Source organism: Crocodylus siamensis, chromosome 3, assembly GCF_052110815.1.
Source record: "Crocodylus siamensis isolate JL-2025a chromosome 3, ASM5211081v1, whole genome shotgun sequence".
Taxonomy (NCBI): domain Eukaryota; kingdom Metazoa; phylum Chordata; order Crocodylia; family Crocodylidae; genus Crocodylus; species Crocodylus siamensis.
Window position 1 is genome coordinate 212,169,531 of NC_143397.1, and position 22,727 is coordinate 212,192,257.

At 44.1% G+C, this 22,727-nt stretch overlaps 1 protein-coding gene across 1 annotated transcript in view; it reads right to left on the reverse strand.

The window, feature by feature from the left end:
* CNGB3 (cyclic nucleotide gated channel subunit beta 3) overlaps nt 1–22,192 on the reverse strand; it is a 114,829-nt gene extending 92,637 nt beyond the window's left edge. Inside the window, exons 1-2 of the mRNA XM_090037704.1 lie at nt 22,141–22,192; nt 13,315–13,432 (exon numbers count right to left, since the gene is read on the reverse strand). Of these exons, the coding sequence (XP_089893830.1) occupies nt 13,315–13,432; nt 22,141–22,192 (170 nt within the window). The remainder of the gene's footprint in view (nt 1–13,314; nt 13,433–22,140) is intronic.
* Nucleotides 22,193–22,727: the final 535 nt, after the last annotated feature.

The following is a 22,727-nucleotide window of genomic DNA, read 5'->3' on the forward strand; positions in this document are numbered from 1 at the left end:
AGCCACTGAACAGCTGTCAGGTGTTAATGGTTTTCAGTTGATTTAAATTGGAGGTAAAAGTGAGAGGGTCCTTACTTCATTACCGACTGCTCAGGACATCAACTCCCATATAATTAAGTAAATATGATGTTATTTTTTAAAAATGGCTAATTAGGCAAATATGTAATAGTACCGGAGGGGTTATCTGATTTCAGGATTGAGGATAATAATATTTGCATGCCGGTTATACTCTTTTGCCTCCTTTTTGGCAGTTCATACTAACTGTGGAAATTCTGTTGGCTCCTATCAGAAAGAAGGGATACAATAAGGAAAACAGTACCATTTTTCTTGCACGCTACTTTGTGTAACCCACCTAACCACTGTCGTGTCTTTTCTTTCCTTGTGCAGCATGGAACTTCTCTACCTAATTTCTCTGTCAGGCTATTTGACCAATTAAATGACAGTCAGAAGATTTGTCTGCACTAGTTTAATTTTAAATCTATTAAAAATTAATGTAAGTAGATGGCACAAAGCACCATGTAGACTCTTATTTTGGGGGAAGAATTTTTTTTCTTTTTTTTTTTTAACCTGTGTTTGGAAAAGTACTAGTATAAGCTAAAATCAGTGAAGCAAGCCACACTGCATTGAAATCTGTCTCCCAAATTATTGGGCACATGTTTAATTAACTAAACTTATTTAAAAGCAGACATCTTTGTTTGACTCAGTAAAACAAAGTTGTATGCAGATAAAGTTAAACTGCTTCTGACATACTAGCAAGATAGCTTTCATGATCAATATTTCACTGGTGTGAGTAGGAGAAATTTTCCATAGTGAAGATTTTTATTATGAAGTATTTAATTAGTAAATAGCATTCTCCATAACCCTGGGCAACTTACTTAACTTTTTTGTGCCTGCTTTTTCTAATATATCTATGAAACTGCAGTAAAATCTGACTTAATGTTTGTAAAGTGCTATATATATATTTATTCATTATTGAGCATAGTCTGTGGAGATTGTACAGGGCAAAGATTTCTGACTTCCAGGGTCTAGGTCCTTTTCCAAGCCCTCTACACCAAGGGTGGTCAACCTGTGGCAAGCATGCCACAAGTGGTCCAGGAAGTCTCTGTATGTGGTATACTGCAGACTGGGGTGGGGAGGGGAGGTGCAGCACAGTGGCAAAATAGGGCCTGGAACAGAAAGCAGATGAGCAGATTAGGCAGGCGGGAGGGACTAGAGTGGCACTCAGGAAGGGTGTGGGGTGGTGTGCCTGCCAAAAACTTTGGCTCCCACTGTTCTAGGCCATGTGAATTTTAAGAGTTTTGTGATTACAAGATTTTTTTTGCCAAAATTTACTATGATAAATTTTATATGCCAGGTGGTTTTAATGTTTTGCACCATTTCAATGTTAGTATTTTTACTAAGGCCAGCTAACTTGGGGGTGGTGGTGGAGAGGTATGCTGTCTGATTTAAAGATACTGATTTTGCTCCACTCTAGACATAACTGAACAAAAGTGGGATGTTTGTTAGAAATATTATTAAAAATGCATTATCAATAAGTCTTGTTAAAACAGCGCAGCTGTCAGCCCTCCCTGGTGAGAGAACTGGGAGAGCTACTGAGAGCTCTTTGTATTAAGGTATCACTCTCTCTTTGTTTTGCAAAGTTACTATCTCTTTGTTACAGTAAAGCATATACTCCTCAGCTTTTCTCATGCAGATAAGAGTAAATTGCAATTCTAGCCTTGAAGCAAGGAAAATTCAAACTCTTGTAACCTCAGATACTTTCTACCCATGCACAATGAATTAATACATATAAGCCTATCCGCCCCGCATATTTAAGTAGTTAATTATAATACACATGCGACGTATGATTTGACGTATTCACATACATGTTTGTATGAATCGGAAATGAGTTGTAAAAGTTCCTCCTTCTGCACACGTGGTCAGGAGAGAGGGGATAAAGCCAGCTGAGCAGTTTCCCTCGGGGGCAGCAGAGTGTTTGATCTTTTGTCTCTCTCTCTGACCCTATTTGCAAATATATACCTTTTGTGTTGCTAATAGAGTGTGTCTGTGACTGAGAGTTTTTTTCGCCTCCCGAGAAACGAACCGCGATTTTTACATCAATAATTGGCGCCCAACGTGGGGCTTCTCGAGGACTACCCCGGAATTCAGCGACGGAGCGCCTCCGGTACCAGGAAAAGTGCGCACCGAGCCGACTTTGGACTCGCCCCTGTAATTTGAGGTGTAAGTCAGAATATCCGGGAAGTTAAAGGAAGTATCCCATGTAAATTCTGAGTTTCTGGACAGGCAGACACACTTTAGGATTTGGATCGAGATCTCTGGGGTATCTGAGTGAGTATACGAATTCCCTTTGCCCAATCTGGTGTACGGATCTAAACAAAGGATGTGTAAGTTTGCTGAGAAATTCTAGGCTCGGCTCTCGTTGTAAATCATCTGTTGTTGAGATCTTTTTGGTATTTGGTGTGCCTTGGGCGCATTTTTGTGGGCAAATGGGTACGAGTCGCTCTCGTGTAGAAAACAATATTGATACCCCTCTAAAAGTCTTATTACGTCATTTTAATAAATTTGCAAAGCCGGCCGATTATGGAATAAAAATGAAAAAAGGTGATTTAACTAAGTTTTGTCAACTCGAGTGGCCAACATTTGGGGTCCGCTGGACCCCGAAAGGATCCTTTGTGCTAAAAGAAGTGATAGCTATCCATGAAATTGTTATGCAGAATGGGTATTGGAATCAGTTTCCTTATATTGATTGTTGGTTGTGGGTGGTTCAAAATCAGCCACCTTGGATTAAGAATTACTTAGTAAAGTCTCATGTGATGCTTGTTAAGAAAAAGACTCGGGGGGGGGGGGGGGGCGCCTGTACTTCCTGAGTCTAATGAGGGGGGGGATTCTGAATTGGCTGAGTACCGGACCTGCGCTCCGGTTGCCCTGTCGAGTAGCGAAGATGAGTCAGATGCCTCCTCGGGGTCCAGTCCTTCTGCACCACCGCCCCCTCCCTTAGAGAGACCACCACCGACGTACCAAGGCATACCTAATGAGTTAGAGCATGAGCCTCAGCCAAGTGCCTCATCTGAATCAGGAAATAAGGGTTATTATTTGCGCAAGCCTGTAGAGTCACAGCCGGTGTTGAACTGTCCGATGCGAGAGGTTATTGGGGAAGGAGGCACTGCAACTTTTGTCTACACCCCATTTAGCACTTCAGATTTATTTAACTGGAAGAATCAGAGCCCCTCTTTTCGTGAAGACCCTGAAAAGATGAGGGACCTGTTCCGATCTATTGGGCAGACTCATCGACCCACTTGGGCTGATGTCCAGATGATGCTCCAGACCCTCCTAACCCCGGAGGAGAGGAGATTAGTGTTGGGGACAGCGGAACGTATTGCGGTGGCTAGAGTTGAGTCAGAAGGTGCTGCTAGTCGTACTCTGCGTGATACCTGCCCTGTAGAGGAGCCAAGATGGGATAATCATACTGCAGAGGGCAGAGAGCTGAGTGCACGGTATCTGGGAATTATAGTGGAAGCAATGGGAAAGGCAGTGCCTCGGGTTACCAATCTGTCTAAATTGTATGAGGTGAGACAGGGAAGAGAGGAGGATCCCTCAGCTTTCCTTGGGAGGCTGTATGAGGCGTTTCGCAGGTTTTCGGATCTGGATTCAGAAGCCCCAGATAACCAGCGTATGGTAAATCTTATGTTTATTGGTCAATCTGCTGCTGATATCCGTAAGAAGTTACAGAAAACTGAGGGAGGTGCTGGGAAACCGATTTCAGAGCTGGTGGAAATTGCATATAAGGTGTATGGGAATCGTGAGCAAGTGCAGGAGCGCAAGGAGGATAAAAAGGCTCAGCGACAGATGGCAGCACTAGCAGCTGCTATAACTGGAGGGAACCCTGGAAAGGCTGGGATACAGAAGAGGAAGGGAGAAAGAGTGGGAGCAGATGTTTGTGCTTATTGCAAAGAGAAAGGACACTGGAAGAGGGAATGCCCGAAGTTGAAGGAGAAGAGAGAGGGGGAACCGAGAGGTCACCTCATGCGGGCAGAAGACAAGGGTGAGGATTCAGAATGAAGGGGACAGGGATCTAAGACCACTACCCTTCGGGTTGGAGCCCGAGAAGATCCCATGGTAACCATTAGGGTTAGTGGCAAAAACTTTGAAGCCTTGGTGGATACTGGGGCTACATTTTCAATGATTCCAGAAAAAACCCCCTGTGCAGGAACTAGTGAACAGCATGTACTTGTGGAAGGGATTGAGGGAATGCAAACCCGACTCCCTGTTTGTAAACCACTCCTCACCAAGGTGGGGGACCATTTGCTCGAGCACTCCTTTGTGTATTCTCCAAGTTGCCCGGTTGCACTCCTTGGGCAGGACTTACTCACAAAATTGCAAGCTGAGATCTTTTTCAGAGATGATCAGATGGTGGTCCAGCTACCTGTCAAGCAGAGCTCGAACTATCAGATGGCTCTCCTGGAGGACCGATGCCCTGCAGTAAGTCCAGAAGATCACATGATTGGAGTAGACCCCTCGGTATGGGCTGATGGAACCCCTGCGCGAGCTAAGTTCGTCTCCCCAGTAAGGATTGTACTCAAGGATGGGGAGGGGCCCGTTCGGGTAAAGCAGTACCCACTCAGCCGAGCGGCCAGAGCTGGACTCAAGCCGTTAATAGAGAAATACAAGAGGTACGGATGGCTAGTGGAAGGGTCCTCACCCTATAACACCCCCGTCCTTGGAGTGCCGAAGGCAGATGGGGTCTCATACAGACTGGTCCAAGACCTACGAGCTGTAAATAAGAAGGTCCTTTCAGATCATCCTGTAGTCCCGAACCCTCACACGATCTTGACACAAGTACTGGGGGAAGCTAAAATATTTTCAGTGCTAGATTTGAAAGATGCTTTCTTCTCTATTCCCCTTCACCGAGAGAGTCAAAAATTGTTTGCTTTTGAATGGGAGGATCCAGATACTTTCCATAAAGCCCAACTCATGTGGACAGTTCTTCCACAAGGATTTATAGCAGCCCCCCATATTTTCGGACTTGCCCTTCAGAAGGACTTGGGGGAATGGAAGGGATCACACCCCGCAGTGACTCTCCTCCAGTATGTGGATGACCTGCTAGCTGCAAGCCCAAACTTGCAGCTCTGCGAGGAAGCCACCAGGTCACTCCTAAACACTCTGGGGAAAAAAGGATATAAAGTCTCTAGAGAGAAAGCCCAAATATGTCAGCCTGAAGTCACATTTTTGGGATATAAGCTCTCAAAAGGAGTCAGAGCCCTGAGTGCAGATCGCATACAGGCGATTCAAGGTCTAACCCCACCTAAGTCACCCAAGGAGCTGCGGGCATTCCTAGGGCTAACTGGGTTCTGTCGACTATGGATACCAGATTACGGTGGGAAGGCTAGACCACTGTACGAATCCCTGACTAAGGAGAGTCTCACTAAATGGAAATGGAATAAAGAAATGCAGCATGCTTTTGATCTGCTGAAGGCAGCATTAACCCAGCCCCCTGCCTTAGCCATCCCAAACAGTAAAAAGCCATATCGACTGTATGTTCATGAGAATCGAGGGGTTGCATCAGGGGTGCTGACACAGCCATCGGGCCCGACCTGGAGACCCGTGGGATATTATTCAAAGGTTCTAGATCCAGTTGCACTCGGGTGGCCAGCCTGTCTTCGGGCTGTGGCAGCCACAGCAGTGGTTGTTGAAGAAGCCCAGAAGATAGTCATGGGTGCGGATATGGAAATACTCACTCCTCATGGAGTTCCCCAGATCCTAGGGACTGAGGGAGGGAAATTTCTTAACCCCTCCAGACAATCACGGTATGAGATATTTTTGCTCTCTAATCCAGGACTTACTTTCAAACATACTACAGCCTTAAACCCTGCAACCTTGCTGCCGGAGCCAGGGCAACCGACGCATGACTGCCTTGAGGTCCTGAATCAGACCATGCAGGTGCTGAGGACCCAATTGAAGACCCAGATGTTGAATACTTTGTGGACGGCTCCAGCTCTGTCATCGATGGGAAAAGACGAACAGGATGTGCAGTGGTAACCTTGGATAAGGTAGTATGAACGGAGTCATTGCCGAGCTCATGGTCGGCACAAGCCGCGGAACTCACTGCGCTCACCCGAGCATTACAGCTGGGGACAGACCAGCGAGTTAATATATACACTGACTCTCGCTATGCTTTTTCTACAGTCCATGCGCACGGACTATTGTGGAAAGAAAGGGGTTTCATTACTGCCTCTGGAAATAAGATTGCTAATGGCCCCCAGATTATCAAACTACTAGAGGCACTCCACCAGCCTAAAGAGGTAGCAGTCATTCATGTGCGGGCCCATGGGAAGGCTGCTGAGAAAAAGCATAAGCTTGGAAATGCAAAGGCTGATGCAGCAGCAAAGGAAGCTGCATTTATTGGGGGAGAAGCGGAAGAGGTATCCAAGCAGGCCATGTCCCATGCCATATGGCCATACGTTCAGGATTTAGTCCCACAGTATTCCCCTGAAGAAGATAAATTTGCACAGAAAGCTTGTGCAGAAAAGAACTCCCAGGGGTGGTGGATAGTACCAGGAGGGAAAGTCATAATACCCAGGCCATTGCTTCGAGAGGTGCTGCAACAGCTCCATGCAAGAACCCATATGGGAGGTTTGGCCATGGGTGATCTAGTGATCCGCCAAGCAGTAGCCCCAGGGCTATATGTAGAAGCTCAGTGCATTGCTACCAAGTGCATCACATGCCAGAAAGTAAACCCTCGAAGGAAACCCCCTGTGCCAATGGGAGGTAGACCCTGGGCAGCGTACCCTGGACAGGCATGGCAGATTGATTTTGCCGAGCTCCCACAGTCCGGACATCACGGGTTTTTACTTGTCATGGTAGACCAGCTCTCTGGTTGGGTCAAGGCTTGGCCCACCAGGACTGCCACTGCAGCTACAGTAGTGAAGTATTTGTTACAAGAGATCATTCCCCGGTATTCCCTGCCTGAGTCCATCGAGTCGGATCAAGGACAACACTTTGTGGGAAAAGTGGTTCAAGAAGTCGCACAAGCTCTCAAGGTTACTTGGAAACTACATACACCATGGAGACCACAGAGTTCAGGACAAGTGGAACGCATGAATAGGACTTTAAAGACTTTGCTCACCAAAATCTGTATTGAAACACGCCTTAAGTGGCCTCAAGCATTGCCGCTAGCTCTTACTTGCATTCGAAACACTCCCCGACGGGGCCTCAAATTGACCCCATATGAAATTGTTTGGCAAGCCGCCTCAAGTCTTACCTCCTGGGATGCGAGAGAATGTAACTTTTGAATTAGGTAATAGTGAGCTTCATATGTATGTTATTGCCTTGCAGTCTGTCTTGTTTTCTCTTCACAGGTATGCAGCCTCCTTTCAGCGTCTGCCTTTAGATGTACCGGTACATGACTTCTCCCCGGGAGACTGGGTCTTGGTGCAGCGGTGGAAAAAGGAGCCTTTAACTGAGAAGTGGAGTGGCCCTTTCCAGGTACTTCTAACAACCCACACCGCTGTAAAGATTACTGGCCATGATCGTTGGATACACCATACCCGTGTAAAGCGACATCCACGAGTTAGAGGACATCAACTCCCGAGACGAACTCACTCCGGAAGCTGAGTCGTCTTCAGAACAAGAAGCCAGCAAGTGGAGTTGTGAACCTACTGGTGATCTCCAAGTGCGCCTGAGACGGCTTAATCAGAGCTCAGAAAATTAGACAAGAAAGTAAAAGGGAAAATATGGTGGGAATCTTAATGTGCCTTGTTGTTATCTGCATAATGAAAGGAGCAGAATTGAGCAGCCTTAACCGCTGGCTCACACCCTCGCTTTCCCAAATTGCTCCCCCAGGGACAAATTTGTATGTTGATATGATGGAAAGAATTGCAGGTACTTTCAATCTTACCAACTGCTGGGCCTGTGGGGGGCTCCAAGAGGCCAGAGAACAGTGGCCTTGGAGGGCTTTTCCTTTGGCCCCAAAATGGTTGGTCAGTGACAAGGCGGATGTTAAGAGTACTGGTCAAGAATGGGATGAAAACCGCAGCTGGGATCTTTCCCAAGTGGCATTAGGAGAGTACTGTATTAGCAGTAATGGTACGAGGAGAAGTTTGGGACATAGTCAGTGTACATGGACATTGAAATGGGCCCAAATATGCACCAAGTATGCTGATCAATGGAATTCTGCTGTTAGCATCCCAATCTCCCCGCAGATGCAACAGACCAAAAAGACAAGAATAGTACCTTTTGATCCTAACCCTACCAGATGTCAGGCATATGAAAAGGCCCGAGGTGAACGATTTACCTATGTCTATAGTTGGAAATGGGTACACCTGAATGGCACGGTGGCAAAGTTTAATACATATTGGAGTGCCTTAAATGACACAAATGAAATAACCAAGTGCGAGTATAGGGATAAAGATGGCGTATGGAAATGTCAGTTTAAACGAAGTAACTATTACACTGACCCTTTAGGGCAGACGGGCAACAAATACTATCCCCTTCTTTTCCACAGCCGTGACCCCCTAGCCTTGGGAGGGGAAAACAGGGCCCTGAAAGGACATTATTGAATTTGTGAAAGGAAAGCCTATACGGTACTACCACGAGGGTGGACAGGAACCTGCTATGTTGGAGTAATTGTACCATCTTTCTTTTTGTTACCATCTGAGGTCGGAAATAAGCTGGGAGTCTCTTTGTATGATGATTGGAAAAGAGCCAAGAGAAGTATTGATGTAAGTTTGACACAAGGTGGCTCCCAAAAGTGGAAGGAGGATGAGTGGCCTCCTCAGAGGATTATTGAGTATTATGGACCAGCTACATGGGCTAATGATGGAAGTTGGGGTTACCGGACACCAATTTATATGCTAAATAGAATCATCCAGTTGCAGGCCGTCTTGGAAGTAATTACTAATCAGACTGCCACTGCTCTCGAGTTGCTGGCTCGACAAAGTTCCCAGATGAGGGAAGCCATATACCAAAATCGAATGGCTCTAGACTATTTACTCGCAGAGGATGGCGGAGTCTGTGGAAAGTTCAACCTTTCTAATTGTTGCCTCCAAATAGACGACAACGGAAAAGCGGTCTTAGAGATTGCCAAAGAGATTAGGAAAATAGCCCATGTACCGATACAAACGTGGGAACCCACATGGAGTAAAGACTGGTGGTTTCAATTATTTGGAGGACCCTGGTGGAAAAAAGTAGGATTTGTGCTTTTGTGTGCTCTGACTGGTTTGATTTTTATCCCTTGCCTTATTCCTTGTCTCACTAGATTGATAACCACTACAGTAGAAGGAATGCAGGTCGCAGCAGTTCCTTTGAAAGCACAAACTGTAGCAAAAGTTATGGTCCTCAGAAAAATTCCTCGTAATTATCTTGATATGCCCAAATGAAGTAAAGATCAGAAAGCATCTTGAGGGGGGATATTGTTAGAAATATTATTAAAAATGCATTATCAATAAGTCTTGTTAAAACAGCGCAGCTGTCAGCCCTCCCTGGTGAGAGAACTGGGAGAGCTACTGAGAGCTCTTTGTATTAAGGTATCACTCTCTCTTTGTTTTGCAAAGTTACTATCTCTTTGTTACAGTAAAGCATATACTCCTCAGCTTTTCTCATGCAGATAAGAGTAAATTGCAATTCTAGCCTTGAAGCAAGGAAAATTCAAACTCTTGTAACCTCAGATACTTTCTACCCATGCACAATGAATTAATACATATAAGCCTATCTGCCCCGCATACTTAAGTAGTTAATTATAATACACATGCGACGTATGATTTGACGTATTCACATACATGTTTGTATGAATCGGAAATGAGTTGTAAAAGTTCCGCCTTCTGCACACGTGGTCAGGAGAGAGGGGATAAAGCCAGCTGAGCAGTTTCCCTCGGGGGCAGCAGAGTGTTTGATCTTTTGTCTCTCTCTCTGACCCTATTTGCAAATATATACCTTTTGTGTTGCTAATAGAGTGTGTCTGTGACTGAGAGTTTTTTTCGCCTCCCGAGAAACGAACCGCGATTTTTACATCAAATTTCCTTTCCCTATTTCAAAGTTTGTCAATATCTATGGAATATATGCTTTAATTTGGTTCTCTTAAATTCATGCAGTAAAATTAGAATAATTCAAGGTCATGCGCAGTGATGACTAATTATTCAGGAGTGACTAGCTATCAAGATTTTGAGATACATTATGCCTTATCAAGGTACAATGAATAATGATTTTTGACATTTAAATGAAGAAAAAAGTATATTACAAAACCTGAGTGCAAACTGCACACACGCTGGCTCATTATATGAGAATTGTGAGATTAAACAGGTAAATGCTTAACGTACAGTTTCTTGCTACAGAAATTAAGAGTGCTCATTATAAAAGAATTCTAGTCAGTCCGTCAAAGACTTCTGCTTTCCACTCTTACATGAACTCATCAAAATTGAAGAAAATGATGTAAAATTGAATGATTGATTATCTGTGTTTTGGTGAGCCAAGAAAAGCTGATGAATATCCATTACTTTACAAGCGTCAGCTGGCTTGACAGGTGCTCAGGGCCTATAGGTGAGGACCTTTGAAGTCAAGTAATTATCAGGAGCAAATTCCATTGTAACTGAGAATGTGTGTACAGTTGGAAATGACTAATTTAAAGTATTTTTGTGTAGAAATCAACAAGATTATGCTGAGGATTCAAAGTTCAATATGCCCCCCCTTTTAGGTATAACACTTAGATATAGCTATAGTTTATCTAGTTAAATCTATATACTATTTATTAACATCCATCACAATCTATTTGTATATTTAAAAATAAGAACATTATGTTATAGAAAATCCAAATTGGATTATTTATCTTGCTAATGGACAAACAGCGCCTATGGGAATTTTCAGGGCTGAATACTGTCTTTCAGGAACTGATTCATCTGACAAAATAATAAATTAGTTTGTTCTTTCAGAAGAGAGTCACAGAATGGATTTTCTTGATAATAGACAATACAGGAATCGATGCATCATGACTAAAGAGATAATTTAATGTGGATGAATTAGAAGGTAGATACGTTTATGGCCAGTCCTGCAAATATTTAATTCTGCGAGTAGTCCTATTGGTTTCAGTGGGACTACTTAAATGAGTTATTTTGCTTGTTTGTGTGTTTTCAGGACTGGGGCCTGAGACTGTAAGCTTTGTGCAAAAAATTTGTATTTTTTATTTTGCATTATTATTTGTAGAGTGCAATCACCTAAGATGCAAGAATCTATTTGATGACTATCGCAAAAGTTGCCCTGCTGCCACAATAGGTGGATTGTCAAGAGGCATCTGTATATCACTGTGCCTTGTAGCTGATCATCTTCAAGGCATTCCACAATGCCCACCTGTGACTTGTAATAATGCAGAACAGTAAATTTCCCCTTGTTAAACTTTGACTCTTGGCATGTAATAAATAATGTAGCTGCTGAAAATATGACATGCACTCTGCCTACAGTTAAGAAACATCTACCAGAAATCAGTTTTTCTTAAGCTCTGATTCTGCTGACAGTTTTTCATATATAAAACTTTATTCACAGGCTAGGCTTTATTCATTAGGCTCATAGACTTCATTGAGACCATTTAAGTGAGTCAAGTTACATGTGCCCAGGTGTTTCTAGGGTGGTGTTTCTAGAGTGGTGGCGTTACTTACTAATGATTCAGTTAATGGCTCCCATGAATTAAACCCTACTAAAGTTGTAAATTTAATCTGATTCTCCTTCCATGTTCGTGTTAAAATTATTTATATTGTTTTTGCAGCAATGTGAGTGATAAGAGAACTATACCTTACAGATTTTATTGTAAACTTTAGTTGGCTATGTGTTGTCATATATACATTTCTATACTCCCATTCAGTAGGAGACGTAGCTCATTACAATTCCTGAATTTCCAGTACACTTGACAATTGTTGTTCAAGTAGTTGTTAGAAGAGAAGGAATAAAATAAATATTTGAAACTGCTTCTAGACAGGCTGACATCTGTCTCCTGTTCATTAAGCATCATAGGCAGACAAGGTTCTTTGGGTAAATGGTTATTAAATCAACTAAATAGTTGGAAATTTTTTTCCCCAACTATTCAGTTGGTCTAGTAAAAAATATCGCATCCTTTATTAGACCAACTTTTATTTATCTTTTATAACACCCCCTTAAGCATCAAAGCCTTTTGTTTCATAAGCATGGTGTAGTTACATTTACCATGGTTACCAAAGTCTCCTTTGGAATAGCAGCCCATAGAAACATATAAAACAACAGCACAATGAAGGAGCTTTAGCTGGGTTTTCAAATTGTTGACCTAGTGAGTCGCATTTAAATTGCCAAGTTATTTCTAACCTTTCCAATCTTTTTAGTGGAAATAATCTGTATCAACAGCATTCTTTCTGGAGGAATATGTAATAATATTTTGTTCAGTTTTCCTGGTCATTTGTATTGCAAGTTCTTTTGATGAAAGAAAGGAAGAAATAGCCAATTTTCTGTATAAATTAAATAGCATGTGAAAGAATGACTGTTTCTTTGCATCATCTTGATAATCAAAATTATAATGGGTTAATGTGAGCAGGAGGAGTACTATGATCATTTGAACAGAATATATGCACAATACTTTATCTAAGACCAAGCTTATTTGTTTGCTGAGGTTGGCACTGATTTTTAAATTAAAACAACAACAGGAAGGAGAAAAGAGGGAATAAACCTCAAAATTGAAATTTAACCTTTTCTTTCCTAATGTTTGGCTGCTCCTTAAGTCTTCCCTCAGAGACATCCTGTGCTCCACAGAAAGAAGAATGCCCTAACCCTTCACACATTTTGGCTGGAGTTACTAATATTCATCTTATATCATGACTCAACACCATTATTTTAATAGTCAAACAGATGACATCAGGATGATGCAACAAAAGCCCCCTGCATTTCCTACTCAGGGTCTTAGAAGTACTGCCCTGCTATGAGAAAATATTGCTGTAATAGTTAAAGAGAAGCAAAAATGGGTTGCTAAGGTAGGGTAATTTGTTGTAGATAAATGGCAAATCCTTTTGATTAGTGTTTGAATTTTGGATGATGTGGGCAAGAATTGCTGCGTTAGCAGGCTGAATGCAGGGAAAGCTATCAAAAGTGTTTGATAAATGAAATTTTTCACATATGCAGTGGCATGCTGATGGTTGCCATAGAATTACATGAAAAAGCAATAATAATCTATTCTATTGAGGTTCTTATAATGTGCGAATTACCATGGCATCTGAGGTCCTACTACAGATTGCAGTACTGCACACAGCAGTGCAAAGTTATTACCAGATGTCAAGAAAAAAAAATCCATGATCTTTAATAGTAATTACTTACTTGGCATCTTTTTCCTCATGCTTGGGTTGACCCTGTTCCTGTTGTGCTGTCCCAGCTGGTTGTGTTGATTTTTCAGTTTGTTGAGGCCCAGGTGCTTTTGCTGGAGCTGTTTTTTCATCTGGAAGCAGACAGCAATATTTAAATAGTGTTATTTATGAAATGACATTTGGGAAAAAGGCAGCTTAGCTTCTGTTGTTTCTTTTATGGACGAGCACCGCGAGTTACAGATGTTGGGGCATGTGGTTTGAACAACTTTCTGCATAAATCTGATCTAATGCCAGTTGCAACAAAATGTATGTAATGAGGGTTTCTTGTGGAAGGTGTATATAATTGGTATTTATCAGTGTAGAATTGTTGGCAGCCAAAAGAACAACGGTTAATGAAGTGCTGCTCCATACTCGCAAACAATTATGAAACATTCAGCATCATAGGATTGTTTAGTATACAGGTCCACCAGGAACTATTTTGAAAGATTCAGGATACGAAAATGAAAAACAGCTCCCGTATGGCTTCTTTGCTATTGCATTTTGATGTTAGTGAAATTATTTATTAAAAAAAAAAGAAATCATTAAAGCTCTTGTTGTCTTAGTCTCTGTAACAGCCCTGTCTGTCTGATGAGTGAAGTACAAATGAAATGTGTCATTAAAATGTGTGTAGCTTTTTATTTTAAAAAAAATACCCTTCACTTAAAAAAAAAGAAGATATTAACAAAAGCATTCAGCCAGGTTATGTGTGCATTTTGTGTGTTCCCCTGATATTTATCTATTCTTATGTAATTTATTTATCTAATTAGTCTTATTTTTTGTTTTAATTTTCATACTGAAAATAATATGAGAGCTGTCATCAGCCTGACATGCTGGAAAAAAAGGCAGAACAATCAAAGGCTTCATAAATACTATAAGGATAATATGATTATGGGGGGAAGGTTGGCAGCTGGATCACAACAAATAAATCTGGAGCCTTTCTTCAACGTGTTTATATTTCAATTTCAAGATACAAAGAGTACAGAAAAAATGTTAAGCCAAGTATTTTTTTTATTAAATAGTATCAGATTCATTTAATGTTTATTTAATGTTAATATCTGCATACAAAAGAGCTCTTACTCATCAGAGTAGATTTTCACAAATGCAGTTTTTGCAGTGAACTGTTAAACTGCACAGTCACAAAGTTATTGCTCAATACAGTATTAAAAAAAAAAAAAAAAGACCTAATATAGGCTCTTAGCCCTGATGAAAAGCTCCATTGTTCCATGGATGTTCCCAGAGGCATAACAAGTCAGCCAGGCACTTGGTGCAGCAAGACACCTGGGCTAGGACAATAGTTGCACATAAACCAGTTTAAGTCACCAGAAACTTGTTTAAACCTGGAACAGAACATGAGTTCAGTGCATATAAACCAGTTTCAAAATGGATGAAACTAGTTTAAGATAAGTCTGGTGGAAAGTCGTATCAGACTTAACTGATTTGGGTCAAACCGATTTATGCAACGTCTGTCTCAGATCCCTTCCTGGCTTAAGTTCAATCAGAGTCCGCCAGCATCCCAGATGCCTTGCAGCCCTGCATGGGGCTGTGCTCTCTGCTCCAGAGAACAGGGCTGGCCTTGCCCCTCTGCTCTCTAGCCAGAGCAGGAGTGGGGGTCTGACCAGATGCATGGCCCCCTGAGGCAAAGGGAGCAGGAAGGGGGTATATTCCCCCCTTCCCCTACCAGAGGACTGAGGTCCTTGTTACCCATTCTCCCCCTCCCAATCTACCAGCAGGGGAGGGAGCAGGGCTAGAGCTGGCTGGCATGGCCCCTGCCACCCACCTGCCTCGCCAGGGGCTGGGGATACAGGGCTGAGTCCTTTATCCGGCCAGTGCTGCTGAAGGTAGAGGCAGAGGGGCCAGCCTGGGCTGGACTGCCGGGTCCGGGTCTTCCCAGTGGGCTGCAGCTGGGGCTGGGACCATGGGGTCTGTGTGACTCCCTGTGCCCAAGCCAGGTGGGGCTGTCATGGAGCCCCAGTTGGCTGGGTAGGGTCCTGCAGGGCAGCTTATGGGAGCAGGGCCCTTCCCAGCTCACTGCAGCTGTGTAACAGTCCGGCCTGGCAGCATGGGGGGGCTTCCCTGGCTGGGGAGTGGGCTTCCTGGACCATCTTGGAGGTGCCCGCAGGCCCTGAGCCTGGCAGCTGCTGCCGCCACACTCCCTGCCCTGTGCAACACCCGGGACTGCAGTTGCACAAGCAGCAGTGGGTTGGCTGAGGCTGGGAGGGGGAGGGGGGCTGTTCTGCCTCCCTCGCTTCCAGCTGTTGCTGCCATGGCCGCACTGTGCTGTGCTGCACTGCTTTGTGTTGGCGTTGCAGGAAGCTTCTCCTCAGCACGTGGAGCTCCAGCCCCTGGACGCCTGGAAGACGGAAGGCATGCAGCTGGAAGGTGTCTGGGGCTGCACCTGGAGCTCCATGTATGAGGCAGAAGCCACGAGGCTGCAGCTCCCCCCGCCACCTCCCAGAGCAATGCAGCAGTGGCAGGAATGGGAAGAGGAGTAACTGTGGGAGGTGAGGGGAAGCTGGCTTAGTCCAACAGGGCTGTTTTTCTTCCTTCGCCTCTAACTGTGGCTCCTGCCGCACTATGCAGCACTGTTTGGAGCAGGGGAGCTTCCTTCCTCCCAGCTGCTTCATCTTGAGCTGGGCTGAAGCTGCCAGGCTAAATGAAGCTTCCTCAGTCCTGTGGCAGGATCCATAGCTGGGGATGAGAGGACGGGAGGGAAGATAAACAGCCCTGCCAGGCCAAGTCAGCTTCCCTCACCTCCGCAGTTATTCCCCCTCCCATTCCTGCTGCAGCTGTGCCGCTCTGGGAGGTGGTAGGGTGCAGGGAGAGCTTCTGCTCCATGTGTGGAGCTCTGGCTACAGCCCCTGGACACCTTCCATCTTCCAAGTCATCTGAGAACTGGATCCAGAGCACCACACCCTATGCAGAAGCCATGGGGTTGAAGCTTCTTGCCGTTCCTGAGTGGTGTGGCATAGCTGCAGCAGCAGCTGGAGGCAAGGGAGGGAAGAAAAGTACCCCCTGGCCTTGGCCAGCCCACTGTTGGTTGTGCAGCTGCAGCCCCAGGTGCTGCGCAGGGCAGGGGTTGCAGTGGTGGTGCCTGCTGGACTCGGGGCGCGCCAGTGCCTCTGAGTTTGCCTGGGAAACCTGTGCCCCAGCCAGCCCCTGTCCATGCTGCCAGGCTGGGCTGTCACACAGCTGCTGCGGGCTGGCAAGGTTAGACTAACCTGTAGCAGGTTAGACTGATCTGCAAAGATTGAATCAATTCGTGCTCCAGCTTTTTTAATGTCTGTCCCTAGCCCTGGGGGTAGAGGTGAATTTCATTTGCCACCATGCCAGTGGTGCAATTTGTGCACCTGCAACAGCAGCTGCTATTTCCCCCTTCCTCCTTTCCCCAATTCCCCACTGTTGCCCTGGGGTTGCCCCCCTGCCCTAGTTATAATATGTGACGTTCCAAATTTACCAGCAGGTGTCCTTGGCATTCAGAGCTTCCTGGTTGTACTGGGCCTGTCTTGCTTAGGGCCCAGATTTGCATGCAGCTCAGCTTGTGATAGAATTAGCTTTTTGTAACCTGGCATTATTGCCATTGCAGGATAATGAACAGGCATTTTCTTCTGTGTAAGAGTGGCAGGATTTTTGATCCTTGGACTGTTTTTGTAATTAATAGATCACTTGAAGTTTGGTCCTAGAAAACTGTTTACCCACCATCATGATTGATTCCATCTGTGCTGTCGTGAGGCTTGCAGTAGTGGCAATGAAGCAATGCTGTTTGAGGAAGTCTTTCTGGTGGCCATTTTAGGGTCTTGTAGATTAGGGAAGCTAGTTGCTGATAGATTGTAAACCATCAGAGATTTACCACAGGAGCAAGGAAAGGTCACCTTGACTTCCTGTTAGTCAAAAACAAAAAGTATGATGACTGAGAACTGGGAAGTAGGCCCTTTAATTGCTTGGAAGTTTTTCAACCATTCTAATTCGGTCTATGGGTCCTGGAGATGGGGATGTTTGCAGTGGTATTGAACAAAGCAGTTGAGCATCTGTCTAACAGAGAAGTTAGATTTTCATTCATGTAGAATAGGACAGCTATTTTATGCTGGACTGCTAGGTGTCAGGAGTAGGAGGGGAGAAGAAACAATCTACTCCACCCTAGAAATAAGGCCGTTCCAAGTTATTTGGCTGCCCAACAGAGCAGTATGTCAATGTAAAATGTCATGGTTAAACATGTAGTTACTCTGAGTTTGGATTGGAAAAGTCCCACTAGTGGACATCATATTGTTCATTCCTTGGCAAACCAATGGGACCTCCTTCATTCCTTGGCAAACCAATGGGACCTCCTCATACAGATGACCCTTAATTAACGAGGGAGACAATGATTTAGGAGTTGTAAGAGAAGCTAATCTGATCAATAGGATAAAAAAGTTGTATTGCTGGTCTGGTTGGAGAGGTCTTCAAGTTTGGTGGAGAATTGGTAGACTGGCAAGTAGGGGGCCTCTGGGAAGGTCTGGGAATATGGTCTCAAACTAACCGACAGGTTTGCAGAACTCAGCACCTTTGGTTTTTCATGGAATTCTATGCTGGACCAACCCTGCAGTACTTCCTTGTAGGATAATGTGTGATAAAGGGCCACTCTGCATTTAACCAGTGTATGACTCGGTGCTTCCATGTTCACATCAGTTTCTGCTTGATAAGTACATGGGTATATCAAATGCCTATTTTTCATCCCATTTGCTCAGTATAATCCCATTGATTTTCATGGAGTTGTATTGGCTTCATCAAGCATAAAATCTGGCCCATGGAGTATGCAGCCCTTCTGTCTCTAGTCTAGAAAGAAAGTGTTTCTGTCTTTAAACTTCAAACCTAACAAGCATCTTTCAAAGGCAGGCGTGAAACAGATTGTAGGGGAGCTTGTTTGACTCTGTACTTGATGTATTTATGCTGTGGAGAAAGGCCACCAGGACAGTCAGCATGATATCTCTAATAAACCCCAAACCAAAGACTGAAATACTAATAGCTTGATCAAGACAACTAAGAAAGAAGTTGGACTGTGGCCAAGAGGTTTGCAACATTTTTGACCATAAATTGCAACGTCCTTTTAAATTTACATTTCCAAAAGAATGTAATGACTACCTTTATCCAAGATGAGAAATAACCCTTCTCTTCTACACTGTTGTGTGGGTCTGTCTTACCCAGGGCCACCTGCTGTTAGCCACCCACGTTTAAACTGATTTTATTACTAAGCCTTTGGCCAAGGTGCAGCTGCAGAATCTGTTGTCCCAATGGCACATGTTTGTTCTTACCCCCTCTTCTACTCCTCCAGTGAGTTGGCACTGACCAACTGGTGCTGCAGTAGCCAAAAGATCTCTTCACATACGTGCTCAGATTTCCTTTGTGCTGCTTTGGCAATCTTTTCTTTCTTTTGATTTTTGTCACCTTGCAGTTTTCCAACCGCAGGAGAGAAAAAGAAAATGCAACTGTCCTAAATATCATGAGACTTTAAAAACACCAGGTTTTAGATACGTTTTAAGTACATCTTCTGTTTTTTGAGCCTTGGCTGTTCACAATTTCAAACTTTTCTCTGCAGTTTTCAGAGCTGGAAACATTGGAGTTTTTGAACAAAAGCTAAAATTGTCTTGTGGCTCTAGAAACTGGAGCTTGAAGAAAGCAGGCAATTTGTGAGACTAATCATGGAATTGAAAGAGATGGCAGCACTTTGTATTTAAACTCATCAGATAAGGCCTGGTTCTTCCTCTCTCTTTTTCCCCACCTTGTATTCAGAATGGTTAGTGCATTCTCTAGTACTACATATAATAAGTGGAAGTTGTAGGCATATGCAAATTCTTTGGCTATCTAGTATATAACACTGTAGAGAGATATTCTTCCTAGGTGTTCACTCCTGAACAGAAATGGGAAATGCCCCTAAGGGAGACATGGTTGCCTCACTCCAAGGAAATGGGAGCAGCTTAGGCCTAAAAACCCTTGCAATACTCTGGCCCTAAAAACCTTTGCAATATCTGGGTATACTGAGGGAAGCAGAAGCAGGAGTCGATAGAAGACTCATTATGGCCATTAGTCCTGAAGATGAATATGCTGATTCCATCTGCAGAGTGAGAGTGGCAGAAGCAGGAACAATGAATTTACCAAGACTGAATTAAAATGAGGAAAAAAGCATCTGTATTATTTTCAGACAGGTAAAAAATGCTTTTCCTTATCCTTTGCAATCAGATAACTAAATACTGGATAGGTCTTTTTTTTTTAAAGTAGTACTGTCCTTAAAGGTCCAGTAACAAGACTAAGCTCTTTGAAGAAGGGAAACTCAAGTAATATCCAGTCCAATGTGGTTTAGCTCCTTACTGGAGGCCTATAGCAGTGCTTGAAAAAACAGGGCTTGAAAAAAGTGCAGGTATATGTAGTAGCCATCAGGTTTCCCCCAGCCAGTACTATTGTGTTGCCTCTCTATTATCTCTGCAATCTGTTGTAATCTCATGTGTTAGAAGCACTTGCCATTGGACACAACTGCAGTACAAATAATGGATAGGAATTTGATTTTACAAGGCCTAAAACATAAAACCTATTACAGAAAATGGAAAGACCTGGATTTGTTTAAAAATAGGGGCTAGGGACAGAAGTTACACATAAATTGGTTTCAAAATGGCTGAAATTGGTTTAAAATAAACCTGAATGAATGTAGTGCCAGACTTAACTGATTTGGGTCAAACCAGTTTATGAAACTTCTGTCCCAGACCCCTTGCTGGTTCAAGTTAAATCGCAGTCCCGCACCATGCTTTCCAGCCCTGGGCTGTGGTGTGCTGTCTGCTTCAGCAGAGATGGGTTGTGGGGGAGGGGAGAGGAAGGGCACCACACAGGGTCTGCTCTGCACCACCACTGGCAGCTGAGGTCTCCATATGCAGCCTGGGCTTCAGCAGCAGCCACAGCAGCAGGGCATGAGGCTGCCAGTGGCAAGTGGCCATACCAACTCACTCTGCTCTGCCATCAGGGCTCTTGGGAGCCATGGGGTCATGTGCACACGTGTGCCCCCTCTCCTGGATTTTCTTACCCCATCCCAGATTTTTTTAAAACTAATATGCTTACCTTATTTAAAGAAGATAAGACTGAGGGGAGGTGCAAGAATTGTCTTTAAATATATAAGAAGATTACTGGAAAGAGGAAGTTCATAAGCTGTTTTCCATGACCACTGAGGCAGGAAAGGAAGTAAAGGGTGTACACTGTGACAGGAGCTTTGGTTTCAACAGTGGAGTGCAGGTGGGGGAACTAAATGAACTCCTGAACCCTTCCAACCCTCTGTTCTTTCCTTCTATGAAATAAGATCACCTAGCCATTTTTGCCAAAAAGGCAATTTTTGGAGGCCTTATGTGACTAAAGAGAGAGAAATAGAACAGAGGGCCAGATTGTGGTAGCTCAGTGGAAACCTAAGTATGGTGTGTTGTGAAGGTCCTTTAGGAGAGATTGTGTCTCAGAAAGTATAGTCCCTCTTGGAGCTCAGGTGTGCCCATATACAGACCCTATTGTGCTCTCCAGTACAGCGGAGATTGGAATCAAGAGCTTCTCTCTCTCTTCTCTCACAATTTTGGCAGTTAGCTTTCCTAGTATCTACAAGGAAAGAACACTCCTAATGGCTTGCAATAAATAGGTATTGTGGGATAAGGTGAAAGGCAGAAGACTCCTGTACTCTTCCTTCATAGGTGAACCTGAGTACAATTTAGCTCCATGTGATCACAGTGTGACTCAGCCACATTTCCTTTTGAAACAGCTGTATGCTGTATTTTTACCAGTTCATTGTAAAATGTTAACATGCCTACTTACATTTTTTTTATCAGTGGAAAAAAATTGCATCACAAGAAACAAATACTCTGCACTAATTAAAAATACATATTTTTAAAGCTCTTTGACTGGCATATTTTTGTGGGTATTTTTAAACTTTTGCCTAAAAAATTCTTGCTTCAACTCACAGTGGCACCTCACTGAATATATTAAACTCATGCAATCTGTAAGGACTAAACTTCTAAACTTTTAATCATCACTTGTGATGTCAACACTAATGTTGGCAGTCTTTACTTAGGGACATTTAATTTTGTTTTTTTCCACCCCCTCAATAAAGAAGAATTTGGATATCTAATTGGACTCAACGGTATCAGCTACTTAACAATTAGGGGAAACACAGAAGATAATTGGTCACAGGAGTAAAGGACGGCGTGTACCACCTAGAATAAAATATAAAGTAGGGGTGCACTGATAAAGATTTTTTTGGCTGATACCAATGGCCGATTATTAACCAACCATATCGGCCAATACCAAGCTGATAGCTGATATGCAGCCTGGCAGCTGGGAGAGCAGCATCTGGCCGAAAAGTCTGTAGGGGGGAAAGGGTGTGTCAGGGGGGCAGATTGAGGCACCCCACGGCGAGGGAGGGAATGGGGCTGGAGCAGGGCAGGGTGCAGGGCGGAGCCATAGGTGACTTATTCGGGGGTGCTGAGGTATGGGGAGGAAGGGGGGCTCCTACCACTGTGCACACCCCTGGGAGAGACATGGGGGGCATGTGCCCCCCAGATTTGTGTATGGGGCAAAAATGGACTGCCCTCTTCAGGTTCAAGTCCAGGGGCTGCGCTGGCCTCTTCCCAGCTGGGGATCTGGGCCAGGGCTGTACTCAGGGCAGGTGGGGATGGAGCAGGTGGCAGCACTGGGAGTGGGGGCTATGGGGGGAGCTGCAGCCCGTGCCCCCACCCCACTCTCTCCCTCCCTCACCATGGGGGCCTTGATCTGCACCTCCTCCCCCTACCTTCCCCCTCAGACTTACCGGCCAGACACTGCTCTCCAAGATGCCAGGCTGCTTTTCTGGCCACGCGCATTCTGCAGCTGAGCACATGCACATGACATTTATCAATGACATTATCATTCACATTGGCCAAAAAAAGCTGACTGCCAATGTCAATTTTCCTTTTATCAGTGCCAATACAATATGGACTGATATATTGGTATACCTCTAATACAAAGGTCGTTTGAAGAAATCCTTTACTTCTGTTGAATGCAGAACTGTGATGGTTGTGTAAAAAAAAAAAAGCTGAGCAAAGAATACTTTTCATAGATTTGATAGACATTAGGACTGGAAAGGATCTTGCAAGATCATTGGGTCCAGCCCCCTGCCCAAAGGGAGGGAAATCAGCTGGGGTTGAATGATCCCAGCAAGATAGGCATCCATGCATTTTTTGAAAGTATCCAGAATAGGTACTTGCAGCATCCTGCAGGGGGAGGGGAGGGAGTCTAATCCAGGCCTTGGGAACTCAGACAGAAAAAAAGTTTTTCCATATGTTCAGCCTAAAACGGTCTTCCAGGAGTTTGTGTTCATTATACCTTGTCTTCCCTGGTGAACAGATGTGTTCCCAG